The 22,927-nt window shown below is 35.4% G+C and overlaps 1 protein-coding gene across 1 annotated transcript in view; it reads left to right on the forward strand.

Annotated features, from left to right (window-relative positions):
- LOC102227515 (BMP/retinoic acid-inducible neural-specific protein 3-like) overlaps window positions 1–22,484 on the forward strand; it is a 59,674-nt gene extending 37,190 nt beyond the window's left edge. Inside the window, exons 5-8 of the mRNA XM_005800890.2 lie at window positions 5,898–6,003; window positions 6,424–6,660; window positions 13,684–13,906; window positions 19,246–22,484. Of these exons, the coding sequence (XP_005800947.1) occupies window positions 5,898–6,003; window positions 6,424–6,660; window positions 13,684–13,906; window positions 19,246–20,362 (1,683 nt within the window). The 3' untranslated portion in view covers window positions 20,363–22,484. The remainder of the gene's footprint in view (window positions 1–5,897; window positions 6,004–6,423; window positions 6,661–13,683; window positions 13,907–19,245) is intronic.
- Window positions 22,485–22,927: the final 443 nt, after the last annotated feature.

Below are 22,927 nucleotides of genomic sequence, written 5' to 3' on the forward strand. Positions count from 1 at the left end.
TAAGCTATCTTACTTCAAGGTTTTGTTTTTTACTAGTACAAATAACAGATTTAGTTTTGTAGTCTTGTCAGTTTTTAAGCTTCTTTAGAAAGTAAATTTTTGGCATATATCCTATGACACTGTTCGTGGGGTCATATTCTTCTCTTCAAGATTTTCAGGGATGCTTAGCTCCCATACCTTTGTTCTCTTTAATGCATATCTATATATGTTTAATGTTATGAATTCTATGGAGATATTAACTAAAGACAGCTTGATCTGAGCAGCTATGAATGCTGTCTTTTCCAACAAGAAAATATACACTAAAAATTATCCGTAAATATTGTGTAGACTAGTGTTGCATATAACATGATCTAAACAAGCACTAAAAACTAACTCAATAAAGCATGTATGCTGGATCTGTTGCTTATCCAGTGTGTCCAATGTTTTATGCATGTCCACTAATTCGACTTATTCATGTGGCAGCAGCTGACCTTACTTCCCATTGGATCCAGGTTAATGGTGACCTCTGACTTATGATTACTAATTTAGTACAAACGTTCAAATTATTATTATGGGTAATTTAGAAACTGACCAGCTCTTGTTCAAATTTTTAACTTGCATGCACTGAATATACAAGAATAAGTAAATTCTTGTACACAATGTTGACAGAATAAAGTTTTCTCCTAGACAAATCCTGTATGAACTTTCTGGCTACAAATTAGGTAGATTTTGTTCATATCTGATGGAACATTGGATATTCTATTTATGTCAATGTATGAAGACAGAATCAAACTGTTTTAAAAAGAAGGCACAGGAATTGACAAAAATAACAAAGATAAATAAAACACTGAACTGCATTTAACTTGAGTTAGATAATCGACCCTTACATCTTTGAAGTCTGTGTCTATAAGCAGAATAAATAACTACAACCCAAAGACATTATTGCAGTATTATACTATGTATCTGCTCAACTCAGTTACATTTACACGCAAGATATTTGGTGCATAATCACTCAAATTTACAAAAAACCTCATAGGTTTTTGACTGTGCTATAAAATAGGACTATGTGCCTACATAATACATAATAGTGCCTCTTTAAAGCCAAAATTTTGTCCAGTTTTAATTTTTTTCCTAAATTTCAGAATATGTCACAACATGCAAAATTGTGACTGCAGAGATTTTATTTGAAGTTATTTGAAAATAAGCAGTTTCTCATAAATTAACTTGCTCATTCCTAGAAATAAACAGTTTCAGCTTGAGTGGAACTGACCATCAGTTATCTACCACAACAGTGTCATAATGTTAATTTTACCTATCATTTTCTCTCAGTAAAGTTGGAGATAATTACAAAACATTTAAGTAAAATACAATATAAAGAGTGTATGCAAGTTCAGAGGAGCAACAGTTGCTAGACTAAAAACAATATCAAATCTTGTCATTTTGTCACTTATTTCATGTTTTAAAAATGTTACATTTTCATTAGACACACTTCAAAAATTCCACATCTGTTACCAAAACTGCCATGATTCCTTCGTCTTGTACATCAGTGCTCCTTGTGTTTAACGTTTCTTATCACTTTGGGTCCTGAAACAGATGAGCTACAAAGCTTTGACTACAAATCACAGGTGGTGGGAATTTCCGGAGCACTTATTTTATTGGTTCTTCAGCTCAAAGAGATGATTACACAGAGTGCTTCTCAGAAGAACGCTTGTCAGATTGATCTCCACAATGTTAGAACAAACTTCTTATAAGTGTTGTGTAGCGCCACAAATTTCTACCACAGTTCATAAATACAAACTAGAAAACAGGGCAAAATCATAGTGCGATGTATACGTTTTCCCTCCTCTCATACTCCTACACATTCAAGTCTTTTCTGAGTCAATTAACATGACTCCAAACAAAATGGCCTTACCACTTCCAGATGGAGCTTCCAACACTCCTACTCATGAGAGAACACTCTTGTTAAACATGTCTTGTGAAATGAGTTAAATATCAATAATTGAATGAGATAAGGATTTGCTCCATGTACAAACAGTTGTTTGACAACGTGTCGGTAATGAAGAAAAACAACAGTGATGGTCATAAAGTGGCCGTGACACTAAATTAGAGCCAAAAGAACATTCTATGACACCAAGTTTGACATCTTACGTTGTAGCAGTGCATATTATACAAGTACTATCTCTGAGTGAGTGGAACTTGCACTAAATGTGTTCATTTCCTTTTAATCTAAAATTTAACTCAACAGCAAACAGATGGAGGAACTTTTCTTCACTCACATAGTCACATTTCTTTTCTTCTTCTGTTTCCCTTTTTTGTGGGAAATGTTTGTGGCAAAAATGTACCTCTCTTCTCTCGCAGCAATCAGATCATAACAAATAATCTTTAATTGTTCTGTTTACAAGTGTTCCACAGACAAACCAGACATTACAGGAAGTTACTATTTATCCACTTACCAACACTCGCTTATGCACTAACATCTAAAATTTAAAATGGTTCAGATGAAAAAATGGCACTGTGACAGATCAGATTATCAATGTACATACTTCTTATCTTGAAATCACTATTTAATTCTTTTTAATGTTTCTCCACGCTTTTAAAGATACTTTTATGAATCGTTTGTTGCTGTCATAAATTTAAAACTGACTTTTAAAACAGTGCAGGATTTTGTTTTAGGAGTTATCTGTAGTATTTATTTGTCTTTTTCTGTTGCAAGCTGAGTTTTAAAAAAATCATGGCCTGTTTTTCTGTGTGCGACTTGCAAAACCTTTTTTTTTTTGGTCTTTCACTAACAGTCTTCTTCAATCTTATGGACATTCAGAGTAAAAAAGCAATTAAAAGTATGAGCGCATTAGTGAGTGACTGCAGATCCCCCTGTCTACATTTTAGGGCTTCCAACAAACAACACACAACTACAGTATGTGTGGGAAAGACTTTGAGATAGCAGAGAGCACAGAAATATGTTGTAGTCATCCAAAATGTCTAGTTGGTGAAGCAGGAGAACATTTTCTTTTTGGAAAATGTTGTTGACACATCGTTAACTGGAGTCATAAGCTAAATAATGGAAGAAAGCAGTACATCATTTTTGTCCCCTGTCCCATAAAGGTATTTTAGGCATACCATGTGGAGAAACTGGTTGCCAACATGTGACAGGGCAGATTTGTTGTACAAAAAGGATATATTAAGACGGTATCTTAAATGCTTAATTGACTTTAATAACATTGATCTAGCTTCTTGATGCAGTTACTCAGTGTGATGCTCACCATTGCTCATGCAAGACTCAATTGGTCACCTTCTCAGCACAATCAGCGCAGCCTCAGCAAATGCAGCCGGCCCAGATGTGGTTACCAGTGAAATCATGAAGGTTTCCAGGACAGGTTGTGCACAGGACAGTGGAGTAGACTAAATTCCTTCTCCCTGTCCATCCAAGCCAGATTCATTTAAAATGATCAGATCCTGCATGGCGTAGCGCAGCTCTTCTCCATTTTTTGAACTCACTTCAGGCAGTACAAGCTGCGCCAAGCCGTATACTGCGTGCAAGCGATTTGATAGCAGACTGCATTTGTTGATTGGCTCATGATTTAGATCACTGCAAATTCTAAACTACATTTCAACCACCTCAGTAGACAGGCCAAGATGCTGTCTGCTATCAGGCTGCTGCTCGTGTGAAGGAGTGTAATTATGAGTTTAATCTTGAGGAGCACGAGGATCATAGGCGTCAACTTTTAGAGCAGAATGACGGTGATTTAGCAGCCCTGCCAGCAGCACAGCTTTCTGAAGAACGACCATGCAATGAAGAAGCTAGAAACTGTGCAGCTCTGGTCAGCTATAATTTGGTGTTTGGTGCTGGCAGATGAGAAACTCCAAAACTACATAATATTAGTTTGGCATGAGATGCATTTTTTTGTTGTTGTTTAGAATTTTCTTTCAAAGAAAGTCATTTCTTGGATATTGGTTCTTTTGACTGCATTACCTAAATCCAAAAGGTTGCACATGTTTAAAAAAATAAAAATAAAGTGCTAAATTATAGATACATGTATTGTCAAATAAAAATAAAGTCTAAGTTCAGCTAATCTGAAGTGATTTCATTATGTTTGGGTCAGTAATGAATTGCTATAAGACAAAATTAAATATCTTGCTTTAGTTGAGTAATTTAAAACCAGATCCTCCAGTTTCTCCTGATTCAACTATAGCTCCTGGTAAACCATAGCCTGCCCACATTCCTACCTACAGTATATTCACACCCACAATAGTAAGGAACACCCTCCAACATTGGGGTGAACTGAACCAGATATTAACCAGTTAGAATGAGACTTAGTAATGGAGAAGCAGCTTAAATGTGCTGTTGTTTCTTTGTGGTTCTCAGAAAAAGTGCATTTTACATTAAGGCCACCTTGAATTCAAGGTGTCTTGTTAGTGGATTTCTACACCTTTTTGCCAGTAAAAAAATGTTGATCCCAGTAAATACTTAAAGCACAGCAGGACTAATATGACTAAGAATAAAATCAGTTTAAATTTAGAAAATTCAAATACTGGTTGTCAGACCAGATAATATCCTTTGTATTAATTCATCTTTGCAATTGTAATGTTTAAAGAAAATTACTAAAGTGATTGTGGCTCTTAACAGCTGGTTATTAAATACAGGTTGGTAGACATAAATGTGCCCTCAGACTTCACCATTTACCACAATTTTATTTGGATACAGTAGATTTTTCCCAGCATATCTTTGGCAAACAATAATTTTTCCATTTTCTAGATAACAAAGTGTTATTTAGCAAAAACGCAGCATTGACCATAGTATATTTAAAGGTGTTTGCCGTTATTTTAAATGAACACTTGGCCGTGCCCTAAACAGTCTCTTGGCTCCACCCATTTTTCTACATTTGTTAGGGGAGGGGTCTGCTTAAGTATCTTACCCTGTCCTAACACATGAACTACATGAAAGTAGGGAACATTAGAAGCCACACCCATGCTTCATAGATGCAAAAAGACTTGCAGACTGGAGCGGGTGCACATCTAATACAAGAGAGAGGGAGAGAATTTCAATTAACCTGAGTACAACCATAACGTCAGCCACTTGCCGCTGGGCAGGACCAGATGCTCTGTCCTTCATGCTTGTTTTCCAGCTCCTTCTTCAAGCATGCCAGTGGACGCTCACAGACTTGTCCAATTTTTGAAAATCTTGCACCCGATTCTGTGCTATGTACTTTGCCTTGTTGCTATTCAATTTACCTTGGCCATACCATTGTTATGGCTATGACATTAAACTTAGAATAATTTGTTGGTGTTCCTTTCTTTCCTTCTTTCTTTTGTTCTACCTTTCTTGCTTTATTTGCCTTCCACATTGACCTAATTTTTATTTAATCCATGCAAAAAAAGGAAGTAAATTTAATCTAAGTATAACTATTATTATCTGAATTAATTGAACACATTTCAGATTGGTTTGTCTAATTATTGTGTTGTCAGTCCTTGTATCAACTTTCCACCCAAATAGTCCAGTAACAATATTGCAAATATGCTTGCCACTTGCATGCAGTGGATTTTAGCACATTCAAAGTGACAGTGTGTATTGTAGTGTTATATATACTGTATATATATATATATATATATATGAGAGAGAGACAAATTTTAGAGATGACTCAAATTATCTCATCATGATACACACCAGAAATATTTGCCTCAACATAATTTCAAGCTTAGTAAATCATAAAGTCACTATTCAAAAACAACTTCCTCCAGCGAAAGTTTAAATAACTTGTAATATAGTTTCATTTTCTGAAGAGACAATTGTGTTGTTTGTATTGAAATCAGATTCTCCATTCCCTTTCATAATTGTTTTCATGTTTATTTCTCTTTGTTTGCCATTAGTGAATTTCTTTCTCAGTATGAATTATCATCTGGCTCTGCTTTGCTTCTTTTAGGTGACCGAAACAAGGACGGGCCCACTTGGATGCAGTAACTATGACAACCTCGACTCTGTCAGCTCTGTTTTGGTTCAGAGCCCTGAAAACAAGATTCATTTGCAAGGTTGGCTATCCATAATTGAACTCCCCCCAATTTCTGAAGGAATTGTCACAGTGTCTGTTCCCTGGCAAGTTTATAACTACAGCGTGAGAGTGTCAGAACAAATTTAGCTTCAATCACTCTTTCTTTTTTCTCCCAGTGCATGCTTGCATAGTTTTGAGGTAAATCCCAACCAGCAAAAATCTGGAACCGAAGTAGAATCACTGTGGAGTAAAAAGAAAATTGAGTGAATCTTCACATAAATGTTTTTGTTGCCAAGCATGTGCATTGTAAATAAGAAATTCACAATCAGTCTTAAATCAATTATTCTACAGATGTTGCATATGGAAGTGATCTATACTTATTCTGCAGTGCTTAAAGGACATTTGTGCAGTTCTCATTTTAGTCATCTATATGTTTGTCCTGTTTCTTTTATTGCCTCAGGCCTCCAGGCCATACTGCCAGAATATCTGAGAGCCAGGTTTGTGCAGGCTGCTCTAAGTTATATTGGCTGTAATGAAGAGGGCCAGTTTGTGTGCCGGGACAACGACTGCTGGTGCCAGTGTGCTGTCGACTATCCGCAATGTAATTGCCCTGAGGTTGATCTGAGGGCTATGGAAGGCAGTTTACTGCAAATCAGAGATTCATGGAACATGGCCAACCAAGACTTTGAGGCATCAGGTCAGTGTTATTCTCCTGTCTCTCCCTGATTGATGGTGTTACTTTCTCTGGGTAAAAGAATGCACTCCATTGTCAAAAGAGGTGAAAAGAATACAAATGATTTGTTGATAGGAGAAATTAGTAGTGATGTATTTACTTTGGCTCTTCTCTTGATGAAAATATAAATTAGAGATATATCTGGTGTTGTGCAGCAACATGTTGGTTTGGCTACAAATTATTATTGATGAGGACCTAAGACAATTATTAATGTTTGTCATTTTTATCAAAATTACTAAATTAAGGCACTGCCTAATTATACTGAAGTAATAGTCAAACAACTCTGTTGCTGTCATTTACTGTTTAAGGTTATCTGCCTTGTGAGATGCAGAATAACAAAATTTCTCCAAAATAAAATATTTTAATAACAAAATACTTCAAGATTCAGTTAAAACACTTTTGTCAAGAAACTCTAACTATGCTAGTAAGATTCAGTTTAACTACTGAGTACAAACTACTGAGTGAAAAAAAAGAAAAACTATTAAACTACTATAGGGGAAAATTGAGGCTGCTGCCAACTCATCTAAGTCCCACATTTAAGTACCACTAATACATATATTAATGTGTGTGAGTGTAGGTGGTGTGCTCTGACCGACCGCGGCACGAACACAGTGAGTTGTGTAGTAACCACAGCAGGACTAATGGTGGATAACTTCTTAGGCAAGAGACGTTTATCTGGATAGCAAATTTCAAGTAAACAAGTAAACTGGAGGTGATTTAAATTATGAAAACATAAAACAACAAGAAAGGAACAGACATTCAATTTTCTCATTTTTCATCAAAATCATCACCACAAAATATTTCCATAAAGACTAAATTAATTGATGTTCTAGTCATCAGTAATCAACTCTTAGCAGATTATTTTAACTTTCATTTAAAATGAACTAATCATTTCCGCATTTTTCTGGAAGTTTATTTCAGATTAGCGGAACATAACACTTATTGCTGATTCTCCCTGTTTGATTCTGATTTTGGGGATGCAGAGCAGACTTGAACCAGAAGAATATAGTGGTCTGGAAGGTTGACACAATGACACCTGGTCTATAATGTATTTTGGTGCTAAGCTTTTCAGTGATTTTTAAATCAACTAAAGTATTTTAAAATATATTCTTTGAGCTATAGGGAACCAGTCTAAGCAATTTAGAATGGAGATGATATGCTCTATTTTCCCAATTTCAGTAAGGATGTGAGCATTAGCAGCTGGGATAACGGAGACAGAATTGCCTGTATCTATGATCAGATTCTTTCTGCATGAGCTGAGACAGCCAGTTTCAGACTCCTAGTCTTATTTTCAGTTGGGTTACAGTCATTGATTATAGAGACAGCAGGCCATATTTTACTTTGGATCTAAGAATTTTTTTTTTTAAGATATTGTCTTGTTCTCAGTCAGAAAGATCAAGACTTTTCACACACCTGTTCTCCATGACGCAGTCTGTGGAGAGCTTAAGGCAAAGTCTGCACTGCTCATGCTGTTATACCTCTATGACATCACAGAGATTACAGCTGTGGGGAACTCCTCCTTCCAGCAAACTGTCATGAAAACGGGTTAATACTATGCTTGCTCAAATTCAGAGTTTTTACCAGTCTTTTAGTTCATGTTTCCATGTGGCTTGTGTGTATCTCAAACTGGTTTTACAGTCAGCCTTACTTCACCTGCAAATCTTTTTTTTCCCCATCGTATCATTAGGTGCTGTTAAATCATAGCTCTTGTGCAGAACCATAACCTTAGCTGTGAAACAGCACCAAAATTGACTTTCAGACATTTATTTATTCAGGAATTATATTAGACTATAACATGTCAAGGATGGATTTCATGTGCACGTTCCCATACTATGTTCTGCCATAAGCATGCATTTGTATGTGTGGTTTTGGATTGGCTGAAAAACTCCATAAACATGAAACTTGGTATAAGGACACATTTTACATTAGATATTAGAACTAATATAAAGCTGAAAGATCATGTTTTAAATTCAGAGCATCCTAAAACATACAACCCAGGGTTACCAAAACAATTTGTATTTACTAATTGCCAGAATAATGAATGAGATAAAAGTATTTATTTATTTAAAGGTTGGCCAGAAAACTGTAATCGGTGCAACACTATCCAAAACATAAGGCAGTCATCTTTCTACTTCCCAGTTGGGACGGCAATCTCAAGTGTGTCTTTTTCATTCAAATGTAACAGCCTTCATTACAGCCCAACACTACAATTTTAGTTTCATCAGGCCAGAACACATATCTTCAAAAGTTTAGGCTTAATCCCAGAGTGCAAACCGTAATTAGTGTTTTCATGTAGCTTTTTTACTAATAGCTTCTTTCTCACCAGTTTCCCTGTGGATAATGACTTTCTTAAACTAGCTTCAGCCTCCTCATGATGACTTTGCTGCTGTTAATTTGCAAATTTCACACCAATATACATTTTATCTCTGAGGCACACAGCCACTCTGCTTGCAATGGTATGATGGCTAGACATGGTCATTGTGTTTATTCTTTGTATGAACCAGAAATGTGGTAGCTTCAGACATCATACCTAATTAGCTATTACATACTGTATTTACCTATATGGTAAATATGATCAATTTTCAAAATAATGTAAATCAACTTTTAGCACATTTTTTAATGATAAATTAAATGTTAAATGATCATTAGATAACTGCTGATAAATATCTAAAGACTGAAATACAATTATCCAACATTTTTATGGTAATTAAGCACTAAAGTCAAACATTACAAGTGTGGAATCCTAACTTGCAGGATGCAGGGTAGAAGGTGCACTAAACCTTTTGTATTAATTTGGAAAATGTTTTTAGTTAAAGACTTGAAACTTGATCCTGAATTGGGATAAACGACTTGACTTTGACTTGGTATTAGGACACATTTTACATTAGACCCTAACCCTAAGGGTCTAATGTAGGGTTGCCCCTTGAAGACTTGAAACTCTGAAAAAGATGATTTGTAAATATCTCTCTTGTAGGTAGATAGGTCCGTTTTAATAAAAATAAAAATGTTCTGTGATAATTCCGCAGACATAAATTGTTGCAAAACCACTGAGGTAATTTTATTATTGTTAAATGTCTTCAAAAGACCTTTGTTTCTTTTCTACGTGAGACAATGTTCTCCGTGTATGTCAAAGGAATTTCTCCTCATTAGTTTGTACTTAAGCAAAGCAATGATGAAATAATAAAAAACTGATAGCGGCTTAAAGCAGTGCTGTTTAACAATTGTGCAAGATTTCTATGTGACCTAACAGAATCTGAGACATCCAAGGGTGAGCTGACTCTGTCTAAGCATCATTGAGCATTCAAAGCACATCAACCTAATTCTTGACATTTATACACGTATCTGATGGTGGCATTTTTGCCTCTGTGTTTGTAGTTAGATTGTTTGGTCCAGAAAACAAAAGTGCATGTGAATTGATGTGACTGGATCAACAGTGAATCAGTCAAATGAAGACCCTCCAGTAGCCTGAGGAGAATTTGTCATGCCCCAGAAAGGAACCACAGTTGCTATAATCCGTTATAGCACATGATGTAACCTCTAATATGATACTTCACGGCTCAGTTATTGCCATTTTGTCTGTTAGCCTTATTTAATGTTTCTTGATAAACATGACAAAAAAGAGTACATCAACAGATTTTAGATGATCATTTTTAATTCAATTCCCATTTATGATCTGACAAACTGTCTCGTGTAAACGATTTGGAGGTTACGTCAAACTTTGCCTCCATTCTGTGCATTCTTTATTTTTGTACCTCTCTCAACTTGTCTGCTTCTCTGTGTAATTTTTCAAAACTTAGCTGCATTCACAAGCACTTCGCTGTTTGAGACATTTCCAGCTTTGCCTTCAGCCATTTTCAGTACACCTTGCTGGTTGAGACCATTACCACTGGCTACATGTTTCTTTACTGAGAGCGACTCGATTAGCACATTCTTGGCAATAATTTAAGCAGCAAGGTGCACCGATAGCACAGTTTCAGTGTGGTATTTATTAAAGAAAAATAAGTTCCTATGAACCCCCTGTGGACCTACTTGCACATTTGATCATATGGAGAACATCTTACTGCCTTACCAGAAAGATTAATAATCATAACTCTGATTGTTAAATTAGGTTTCTGTTGTCAGCTGATGGTAGATATGATTTGCTTTGATCTCACGCTGAGAGTAACATGGTTTATTGAAGAGATTCTATATTTTTCAGCTAGATCAGTTTCTCAATTCATAATGGACAGCAGGATTTTTGTTTTCTGGTGCTCATACACAGAACACTATTGTGTAGGAGAACAAAACTAAAACACAACAACCCAGACACACAGCAACCTCTATACTAGAATGTACCTATACATCCTAACCAAGTCACACTTTAGGTGAGAATGTTGGCTCTAAAAAATGAACCCAATTCTCTGTACACAATCCATCAATCATAAACTGTTTGAGACGATTAGAACATCTAGCATTTTTTAGTTAAGCTGGCTCATAATTTTGTCATGAAAATTAGACTAAAATCTGATAAGGTTATTTTTATTATGCCTAATTATTATGGTAAATTGACAGAATTTATATAGCACCTTACCAGTCATAATGACCACTCAAATCACTTTGCACTACAGATACATTCACTCTCACAAACACAAATACATCTGTGTTTGTGTGTTTAAGTGCCTTGCATGGAAGTACAGCAACCTTCCGATTGCAAGACGACTACCAGAGTGGCCTCTATTATAAAAGTGCCATTACATTTTTCAATCAGTGGCTGATAAGATAATAATGGTGTATAGATAGCAAATTTCCAGCGATGAGGTTTTATTTCAATGAGAGTTTATGTCTTCTAGCCTCTTTTCGCAATTCTGCAGTTTCCTGAACATACAAGATTTTAATCATCCTAAAGCTCGCAAAAGTTCACTTCAATGTTTTAAGTCAATATGTTAGCATGTAACATTATGCATTGTTTTTTATCCTTTCAGCCTTTGCTTGCAGTTATTTGTTCCTCATTTCTTTTAATAGCTTCTGTTAGATCTATTTGCCTCGCCTCGGCACACTTGCAAATATCCACTGAGCTTTTTTTATTGCATGTCATGACAAATGGTGTTCCAATAACTCAAACAATGAAAGATGATGAAGGGTGGATGTTGTTTGGCATCCAAAAGCATGATATATTTCATCCCTCTATTGCTCACAGTATCATTGTTGTTGAAAAATTAAATAGACCACAGAACCCTGCTGCTAATGTTGATATGTTCAGTGCACAAGTGTAGAGAATTTGAAGAGAAAGACAAAGCCATTTTTTCTTGTAGTGTAAGACCCCAGGTTTTACATATCACTAGACAAATACAACTAAATCTGCCTAAAATACGGAATCTATATGGCATTATTGAATGATTCAGCGAGTTTGAAATATGCATATCCACTGCACCTTAGAACATGTTGCATTTAAATTCCATACTTCCATATGTTAAAAAAAAGGATTTTATGTGATAGAACAACAGAAACCGGTGCAAAACTGAGACAAGGAAGGAAAATGATTACCAATTTTCTTTTACAAATAAAGATCTGGAAAGACTAATGCATTTGTAATTGCCCTTTTTTCTGTTATCCCTAAATAAACGTTATCCCTACATAAGCTCTACTGCAACAAGTCATTCAAATTCACCTAAGGATTAAAGTCGTGAAGAACTTTAAAGCAGGGTTGGCTTGAACATTGCAAGCTTCTTTTTGCACAAAATCAGACCCACAAGTGCAAGGACCTTCCACTTATAGAGACAGACTGAGAAAGACTGAATCAAATGTAACTTAAGTGGCCATGGGAACAATTAAAGGGGTGCAGAGATCCACAGCTCAGGTTAAAAAAAATCAAGTAACTTAATTATTATGATTCTAAAGAATTCATAAAGCTAGAGATTGATTTGAGTTGATTATATCAGAACATATTTATGTTTTACTGAAAGTCCAAACTTACAGCCAACTGTGAATCTGTGCTTTTAACAAAAACATTTCTGTTCAGAGTCTCTTTCAACAAAATTACAGAGTTTAAATTATTTAGCAAAAAAAATGAGAAGGTGATTGAAATCCACCGCAAAATACCTACAACTACAATGATTGCAGTGACAGGCAATTCTGCATTATTCACTCAGGTTACAATTTCCAGATATTTATAAAAGCTCTGTGAAATCTATTTCTTTTTTGCTTCCACTCCACTACTTTGTGTCAATTTGTCAAAAATAAATTCCAATAAAATTATAATTTAACTTTGAACCTGCACATATCCAAAAGTATTAATACTTCTTGGACTTTCACACTTTGTCATTGTTCATGTGTACCCAAATGCTCATTTACACAGAAATATTTCCTTACAATCTTGTTTAATCAATACATGAGTTTCACAGGACAACAATACACACCTTGCACAATCACTTGGGAAACTATTGACACCTAATTGGTTTTATAATCAGCTGCCTCATCAACACGATAACGTTAAGTAATTACAAACAGTAGCGCGGTCATTTTCTAATCAGCCTTGCACATGTTTGATTTTCAATACATCCAATCATGATGATGACGACGGTGATGTTGTTATTGAATGCCTCGAAATCTAATCTGCTTTCTATTCAGAATGCATCCAGTAAACAGTTGCTCTGAATTGCTGACAGATATTATCCTCTGAGCTCCATGTCCACCCTGTTTTTCTCCCTGACTGATTTGCATCCAGAGCATTGAAAGACCTGTAGGCTGTTCATTAATGAAAGGGGGAAGAAATCCTACCCCAATCTGTATTTAGCCCTGCCTTTTCCCATTAGCATACACGTCAACCAATATTCTTTTCATTTAGCCCTGCAGCACTTGAAATCCCACGACCCTTAAAAAGAAATGTTCTCATTTGCCATGTCTAAACTAGCCAAATATAATTAGAGCAACTGAAAAAGAAGTTAACTCTGCCTGAATGTGACAGGAAGAGATTGAGACTTTCATTTTCCACATCTTTCTGCTTTCCAGAAGAGTTTCAAAACTTTGTTCGAAGGCTTCCCACATTCTACGCCCTGAACGCGTCTGCCCTCCAGTATTTCTGGAAGACGGAGCCGTCCATTCACCAACGCTACAAACAGCTAGAGCTCAGCACACAGCAGCTTGCAAGCAAAGCACGGCGCATCATCAACAAGATCTTCACCCTCAGCAAGAGATGTCAAACTCAGCCAAAAATTATTATGCTACGGGAAAGGTGAGAAACTGAGAAGTTTTTCGGATGACCTTTTTTTTTACGTGGAAGTGGATGTATGTGTTTGTGGAACACTCATTTAATCTTTCCATTCACCTATTTGTGTAGTGCTTTTTTATCAGATGAACGAGGCATCACATAGTACGGACACACAAAATAAATGAATTCTTTGACATTAAGCTGAGCTCCTGCTGAACTAAGCTGCAGTCACACCTGATCTCTTGGCTGCATTCCCATCCATATCTTCTTTACTTTCACAAAATCAGAACTATCCTTCTGTGAAATTAAAGTTTGCTGTATTTTAAAGAATGTTACAGAGTGTAAGGGATTTGACTATACAGCAATGAGAGCATAGGATTGTTTTGTTCATCTTTAGATCATCCAACATTCGTTTTCTGTTAACATCATTTTATTTTGAAATATAAAGTTAGCAAAAAAAGTTTGTTTACATGCATGGAATTGTTGAATTAGTGATTATTTTTATTATATTTAGGAGAAAATCTTGACTTTCACTTTATTTTGGTAAATTAACAACATTAGACAAAGGAGAAAAATACTACTTCACAAATCTATAATTGATCAAAAAAGGAATAATTAATTAAATGAAGGATTATTAGAAGAAAACCTAAATACATCTATTTTGAAATTAGATTTATTTTATTCTTCTTTATGCAAGAAAAACATTGCTTTTGTAAAAACAACTCAAGACTGCAGATTTTTCATCTTAATTGTTAGAAGAATGTATGTTTTCTTTGACGCTGGTGGAGTTTTTAATGTTTTGCTTAGACAGAGATCTTCAATCCATATTTATGTGGTAAAGTTGCAGCTTCAGGCATAATAGCCAGTGAAATATAGAGCTGATGCACACTTTGCAGTTTTATGAGAATAAATTGTTCTTTTCTTTTTCTAAATTAGTTTTTTTCCCCTCTTACATTCAAGAGTTTTGCTTCATTAACTCTTTGCACCCCAAGCAGTGTTTTGGTATTTGCTCTGTCACACATTTTGTTCCTCGACACAAACAATGTTTTGTTGTTGCTGGATAGAAGAGAGATGATTCATGTTTTCAGATGAACTTGTTAGTGGAAATGGAAAATATGACTACTATGTAAGCCATTTCTGATGTCAAACATAAAAGGTAAAAATTTCTGAAATGATAAAAATTTCTCATTTATTTTCTATTTGTTAAGAATGTCAACTTTTACATCATGTTACTATAAGAAATCACCTGGCCTCTAATAAAAAGTTTGTGTAATTATTACAATTTTTAAAGGAAGCATTATTTGAAAAAAATAAATAAATAAATTGTCTTAAACCTTGTTGAAGTCCTACCTTAATAGACATTACAGAAGAACTAGAAATTCTGAATTCTTAGTTGTAGTTGGCTGAGGTGAAATATAAATTTATAGCGCTCATTATTGCTTTACTAGATGGAGTAAAAAGTAAGTTGGAGTTGTAGTAAGCAGGATGTAACAGTGCAGTTTTTTTTCTTAAGTTTAAGCAGGTCTCCCTTTAGGACAATAGTCTGGGTGTTGGGAGGTTTGAACTACAATCCTCAGTAATTGTCTCATCTCAAGATCTTTAAAGATAACATAGCATTTATTTCCCATTGGCTACTCATCTTCAGAATGTCCCCTGTTAGGTTATCTTTGTAACTCAGAACATTTTTGTTCATACAATTTCCTTAGTAAACTGTCTTTAAACATAAGTAAAACTAAACTTGTGCTATTTGGAAACTACAATTAAAAACAAGGATGTAAAAGTTCAAATAGATAGGATTTTAATTGAAAAAGTTAACAAAATTAAAGTTTTTTGGGTGGTAATAGACAATCAGTTGAACTTGAAAAATAATATTAAGCATTTAAAATCTAAACTGTCAAGAAATATTTCAATCCTCAATAAAGCAAAACATTTTCTGGATCATAATACACTCCATACTGTTTACTCTGCATTAAACTTACAAAACTCAACTTACTGTTTAGATGGTTAATGTAACAACTACATTACTTCACTGCTGCTGTTGATCATACTATATATAAGAAAAGAGTGCTACGCATTATTCACAAGGTTAGATATCCGCATCACACCAACTCACTTTTCTTGCAGGCCACATTACTTAGGTTTACAAGTTTGTTTAAATTTCACACAGTACAAGACATGTTTTGTGCAGGACACAACACATGACCAGATAATATATGGAAAATATTTAAGGTTTGAGAAGGTGTATATAACTTTATGAGTAACTTAAATTTTAAAACACTACAGCACATACCATACAGAGAACCTTTTGTGTATTCATATATGAATTTCAGCTGTGGGATAGTTTAAATGTGAAGCTATAGCAGTGCGAAAACTTAAAATAACTTAAAGCAAAGTATAAAGAAATGGTCTTTGATCAATGTACACTGGGAATGAAGACAGGCATTGATTATTAACAGGTTTATATAAAATGTATGGATGGCCATAAATTGATTTTTCTTTGTTTGGATTTAAGAGTTTTACTGAATTTGCAATATAATTCAGTGGTTATTTACTGTTATTTTTACTGTCTGGGATTTTGTTTGAGTAAAGAAGAGATATGAATCGAAACTGACTGACCAAAAAAAACTTAAAAGGAAAAGGGAGTGGAATTATATAAGCGTTTACTCGACCCACTCCTTTTTGGACACAGAACTGATGAATACAGGCAGAGGGGCCAAAATATTTATTTATGCTTATTTGTTTTCTCTAGCTATATTTATTTTGTTGATTCCTCTTTGTTGTCTTGCTTTCTGATTGTTTTGTTTCTTGAAATTGGTCTGAAACTAAATAAACAAATGGAAAAATTGATCTCAAAATATTATCAGTAGACTAACATTAACAGTTCACAATAGCACATTTTTATATCTTTAAAACCCCTACTGAAACTGGAAGCGTGAACTGAGTGGACTTTAATATTATCACAGCTTGTTTGTAATGTTAGCTTTGCTTCCTAGCTTGTACTGGCAAAGATGTGCAACATGTCTAACATTCAACTTCTCTTAAGCAATCGTGGAGAAATAGCGATTTTCACTTTACACTTTGAGGTCAAGTTATCGCTGTTGTATGATTAGAACAAATAAAAAATGTGCTTAAAACATTGTTTTATCTTATTATAAAACACATTATTGGGAGACCTAAGCAGGGATACTGACTCGACACCATCTGTGATTTCTTGTAGGTCCAAAGTATGTGACTTGTAAAACAGGGCAGAATATTATTGTTGCTCTGTTATAATGTTGGGAGCATTACACACTGATCAAACTTTTTAGGACAGCAATCTCTGGTAATGTGTAGCAAATGACTGTTTCACAATACATTTTCTTAAATTGATGGATTCTCTTCCAGGAAGAAAAATAAGAACTTTAGTTTAATTCCCTTTGGAATGTGTCCTGGTGTTCAGATGCAAATTGACAGCACACTGTGGTAGGGATCAGAGTGATAATGGTACTCAAAGTACTGACCTCCATGTGGCTGTAAAATAGCCTGTGCTGTCTTTGGCATTTCAGGGTATTAAAACTGCATGAGGACAGTGATAGAAATTTTAAGTGGTTTGACGTTTTTTTAGTTTACAGTTAAACTGGAATCAGGCTGATGGTTATGTTGAACTAAAGCCTCTGATTACATTGAAGATTATGTGATGAGATGAAGAAAGAGAGTAATTCTTATGCAATTTCTATGAAATCCGCTTTGATATTTTTAAATAATCACTTTAATTGGGGTTTCTAATGCATTTCATCCAATCCCTTATCTATGTAAGGGTAATTCTCTTGATTCTACCCAACCCTACCAGTTTTTATTAAAATAGTAAGGTTAATACTTGAATTTTTAAAACCATCCTATTTAAATCCTGTATATATTCTTAAAAAACACATTCATGGCTCTGTGCTATTATTTTAGTACTGAGGCATCAGGGTCCTTTTCATACGAGGACAAAGCAGGAAAAAAGTATCGTAGGCACAAAAGCTATATGCACTGCTTTCTGCTGCGCTGTTTGTGTGGAGGTGTCAGAACAGTCATAATGAAGCTCTGCAGAAGAAGAAGTGTGCGCTTTTTTGTCAAATGAATGTTGCTTTTAATGGAACAAGCTATATTGCATCTTCAGTGGAAAATCTTTTTTTCCCCCACAGGTGTAAAATGAATCGCAGGCAGAAAAAAGTTGATGTGTGACATTGATCCAAGTGAAATAAACTAATAGGCATAGAGCAGATTGCAGAATGAAAACACAGATTCTCTTTGGCCCATATTGCATGCCCATATTCCATGACTTTGCTTGTCCTGCTGATCCAACGCAGTAGTAAGACAGCTTCCTCTCTCTTGCTGTACACAGTTTACACTCTGAAGCCCGGATATGTGCAACATGAGTTTCTGAAAGCGTGGTATTTTTACATTCAGTTCTTACTGACCTATTAAAAACTCTTTCGTAAAAAAAACAAAACACACATGTGTGCTTAATACAAAGCATATTTAATACCTGTTTAAACATTTTTTAAAGGTAATTTAAATCTGACAAACAAGACTTAAACAGATGTTGATTTTAATTTACTGAATATGATTGTTGTTTATGCAACTTTTACTAACTCTTACTTCTAATTACTCGTAGTATTCTTACTAAAGAACACAAAATTACAATTTAATCCTCTATCTAACATCAAATTAAAAAAAATATTTGGACTAAGCCAGTAAGATATAACCTACACAGAAACTGCAAGGGATCAAAAGAGATTTCTTGAACATTAGTCTTACTTTGCTGGTATAACACACATTACAAATAGAGGCAGAACTGAAGAAATATGTAGATCCTCAGCCATAAAAGTCGCCTCCCCCTCTATGACATTGTTAGATCAAGGAATGATGTTAGAACTTGCATGGGTTTTGATCTCAAGATTGAAGCATGCAGCCCTGACTTATGTCATCACTTTGCTGGCTTCAGTGATGATCCATATTTTATATTACGATGGGCACCATAAATCAGACTTAATTAGATGGATTTATGCATACACTCAGAAGTGAAGGATATGTCCTTAAAAATAGGTTTATGTTTTACAGGATGGAAGATCTCTTTATAAGGGCAACATGGTTCCTTATAAGATGGGATATACTATATATCTCATCATTGTGATTTCTGGGAGTGTAAAACTGGCCCCACGTAGTTTGTATTCTAAAATATTTGATTCGACTTAATATGCGCTGTCCACTATAGGCAAAACACAAGTATGTATCCAAAACAAGAAAGTGGGTTATGTTTGTGCTTGAACTTGGTTTCTGCTCAAAAATAATAAGCTCTGTTACCCATGTATTCACCTACTGCTCTGGTTCTGTTGCAGGCCATTTGGGTATTGGCTCAGCTACATCCTGTCCATCATGTACTGCAGTGAAAACAACCACCTGGGTTCCTACATGGAGGAGACCCGGAGCTGCTCCTGCCCGTACGAGCATCCCCCCTGCCAGAGTGTGATCCCATGCACAGTAGGGGAGGGCTCCTCGTGCGCATCCTGCTCTTATGAAAATCGCTCCCGCTGTGCCACATGTAATCAGGGCTACATGCTGAGCCAGGGCGTGTGCCGCAACGAAGTGCCAGACTCCACTGACCATTACATCGGCTTTGAGACTGACCTGCAGGACATGGAGTTGCGCTACCTGCTGCAGAAAAAAGACAACAGAATCAGCATTCACGGGATCTTCGTCAGCAATGATGTCAGGCTGAATAACTGGTTTGACCCATCATGGAGAAAGAGGATGTTGCTGACTCTAAAAAGTAATAAATACAAATCAAACCATGTCCACATGCTCCTGGGCATGTCTCTGCAGATTTGCCTTACCAAGAACAGCACACTTGACCCCATGCTCTCTGTCTACATCAATCCTTTTGGGGGGAGTCACTCAGAGAGTTGGATCATGCCCATTGACCAGAACAACTACCCAGACTGGGAAAGGACTAAATTAGATCTTCCCTATGACTGTTACAACTGGACTTTGACTTTAGGCAATAAATGGAAAACATTTTTTGAGACTGTTCACTTCTACCTACGGAGCCGCATCAGAGGGCCTTCAGGCAATGGAAATGGAAGTATATATTTTGAACCACTGGAATACCTGGAACCGGGCCAAAATCTGGGCTACATGAAGATCAACAGCATCCAGGTCTATGGCTACAGCATGCACTTTGACCCAGAAGCAATCCAGGACTTAATTTTACAGCTGGACTACCCGTATACTCAGGGATCGCAGGACTCGGCCCTGCTGCAGCTGCTGGAGATCCGGGATCGGGTCAACAGGCTTTCCCCACCTGGAGCTCAGCCTCTGGATCTATTTTCTTGTCTGTTGCGGCACCGGCTCAAATTGTCCACAACAGATGTTACCAGAATCCAGGCAGCATTGCAGACTTTCAGTGCCAAGCAGCCAAACTCCATTGAATATGAAACAACCAAATTATGTAGCTAGTAAGTTGGCCGGTGGCCAGATGCACAGATGGAGCAGTTATCACACAGGCCTATCAATAGCGAGGAGCAATTCTAAAGTAGTGCAATGGACATTTTGGTGGACTTTGTAATTGACATGACTCTCAACTCCACATCTGAGATTCTCATATCAACTTTTCCTATAAATTTGTATAACATCTTAGAAGTGAATAGGTTTTCACCATACATGCCTCATTACTCTTTATGAAAAGGTTTTGCCATTCATGTTATGAATTCAAAGCTTCGTTGTCATATTTTACCAATGTGCTAAAATTTGTAGATTGTAGAAACCTGATTCACTTGCACACATAAAACAGAAACATTATGCTGTCAAAGAATAATCCGACCAGTCTTATTATTTTACAAAAATAATCTCAATACCAGCGTGGTTTAATTTGGCATTGATTTGTTATTTATTTTGGTGTTTCTCTGATCACAAAAATAGTAGTTTTCATTTTATTATGCGTCAATGGGGCATGTCTTTTTACTCGTTTTTTTTTTTTTTTTACTTTCCAAACAAGCATCGTCACTTTTTTTCTAGTCTACAACACATTTTTGTAAGAAAATGCTAAATAGATGCTGTATCATGCAGATTTCTTGAAAGATACAATATAACAGGTTCACAATGTGTTACATGTGCTTTTATTTTTATAATGCTGTTGTTTGTGAAGCAAATGATATGACAACATTGTCTATAAAATGTACAGTAAAATTTGTTAATACACTAAATAAAATACATTTTTATGTGTGGTCTATATCAATTTTGCGTGTTTTAAAAACTGGCTTTTGCTCTTTTTATTGTTAAAAAGAGTGGAGATAAGAAGCATGTACATAAAATCAGGCCAAGTTTTTGCAAAAACAATAAATTTGACTTTGACTTCACTTTACCATGTACAGACATTTCAAATATGCAACTCACACAGTACTGAATGTCCTAACTTGAGGTTTTTAAATAGTGTTTTTAGAGGTCGGAAAGATTATAGAACAATTGACTTTTAGTCTTAAAACCAAAAAGTAAATTGTTTGTTGTAAAATCATCCCAACCTTTGCTGAGGAGCTGGAGGCGGTGGCTGGGGAGAGGGAAATGTACATGTCTGCTGAAACTGTTGCCCCTGTGACCTGGTTCCAGATAAGCAGATGACAAGTAAGAGTACAACTGATTTTTAATATGCAGAATAGAGTGCTAAAGTTTGAACTCATTAAATTCCTAAAACCCACACAGAAGAAAAATATATTTTCACTCAAATATAAACATATTTGCGAGAAATATGTTTCACTCAAATACGAGTGAAGCATATTCACTCGTAACACTTGAGTGAATGGTAACACTTGTATTGTAGCCCTGAACAAGATCATGTCATATTTCTGGATGTATTTGACCACTTTTTTTGGCAGAATTACTAAAGCTGATTTAGATTTTCTATAACAATAAACTTATTTACCCAATTCTTGTTTTTTTTTAAATAAACAAAGCTTTAAATCTAAACCTTTAAAAACCTAAAACATAATGTGATTTCATGAGTGTATGTAAGATTTTTATCAGCAATATAAAGTCCCACACAAAGTATATTTTTAAGAGATGATTCATAAGTTCACTCTGTACATTTATCAAAAACTTTCAATGCCTCTCTCTTTATATCAACTCTTCAAGTACATCACACAAAAATAAAAATGAGTAAATGTGAAACAGAAAAATAAAATATTAAGAAAGAGTTAATAAAAACTAACAGAAAAGGGGAAATGGCAGAAGGAATTGCATTTAGAGACTGTACAACTCCTTATAATTGTTAAGTGAAATGTCTAATGAATGTATTTCAGATAGCTTATGTTTTTTGTGAAGGCGAAAAATATAATAACAAATTAGATAATAGCAAACTGCAGCTAATACGTAGTACCAGACATTGAAGCAGTAAATTTGGTGCTCTGTTGTAACAAAACATTGCTGGGTTTTAGATGTCTAAGCTTCAAATTTTTGTTGATGGCTGCTTGGGGGCAGTGGGGAAGACACAAGAATCAAAGCCTTTTATCTCAGGTGTGTCTCACAGTGGTTTGTACTCTGTTGTAATTTGTAGAGGTTTATGTCTTATTCCAAGCCATGAAATAAAAGCATTACTTTTTGTCTCCAGGTGCTTTGTGCTACAAGTATTATGCTCTTCACAAAACCATTTGCAGGGACCTCTCTGATGTTTAAACATTTCATAGTAGAAAAGCAGTCAATGTGGAAAAGCTGGTTCAGAAACTGAGTTTGCCCAGAGAATTACAGATTATAGGCTCCGAAGGCAGTGAAGCTTCACTCTAAAAGTTTTCTGAAAAATATTAATGGCTTCTTTATGTTAAAATGGTGGAGGGATAATAATAAAATTGCAAAAGGACTGTCATAACTAACATTACTGCAACCTCAAAAGCCATTTGAGATCGACTATTGTGTTATGACCAATCTACGAAATGCAGTTGCAGTGAAGCATTGTAAGAATTAGTCCTCTAATGGAATCTTCAATCTTTTCAGGAAAACAAACTAATTTGGCAGTGAAATCAGATTGTTTCTTTT

Source organism: Xiphophorus maculatus, chromosome 9 (genome assembly GCF_002775205.1).
Source record: "Xiphophorus maculatus strain JP 163 A chromosome 9, X_maculatus-5.0-male, whole genome shotgun sequence".
In the NCBI taxonomy this organism is placed as follows: Eukaryota; Metazoa; Chordata; class Actinopteri; order Cyprinodontiformes; family Poeciliidae; genus Xiphophorus; species Xiphophorus maculatus.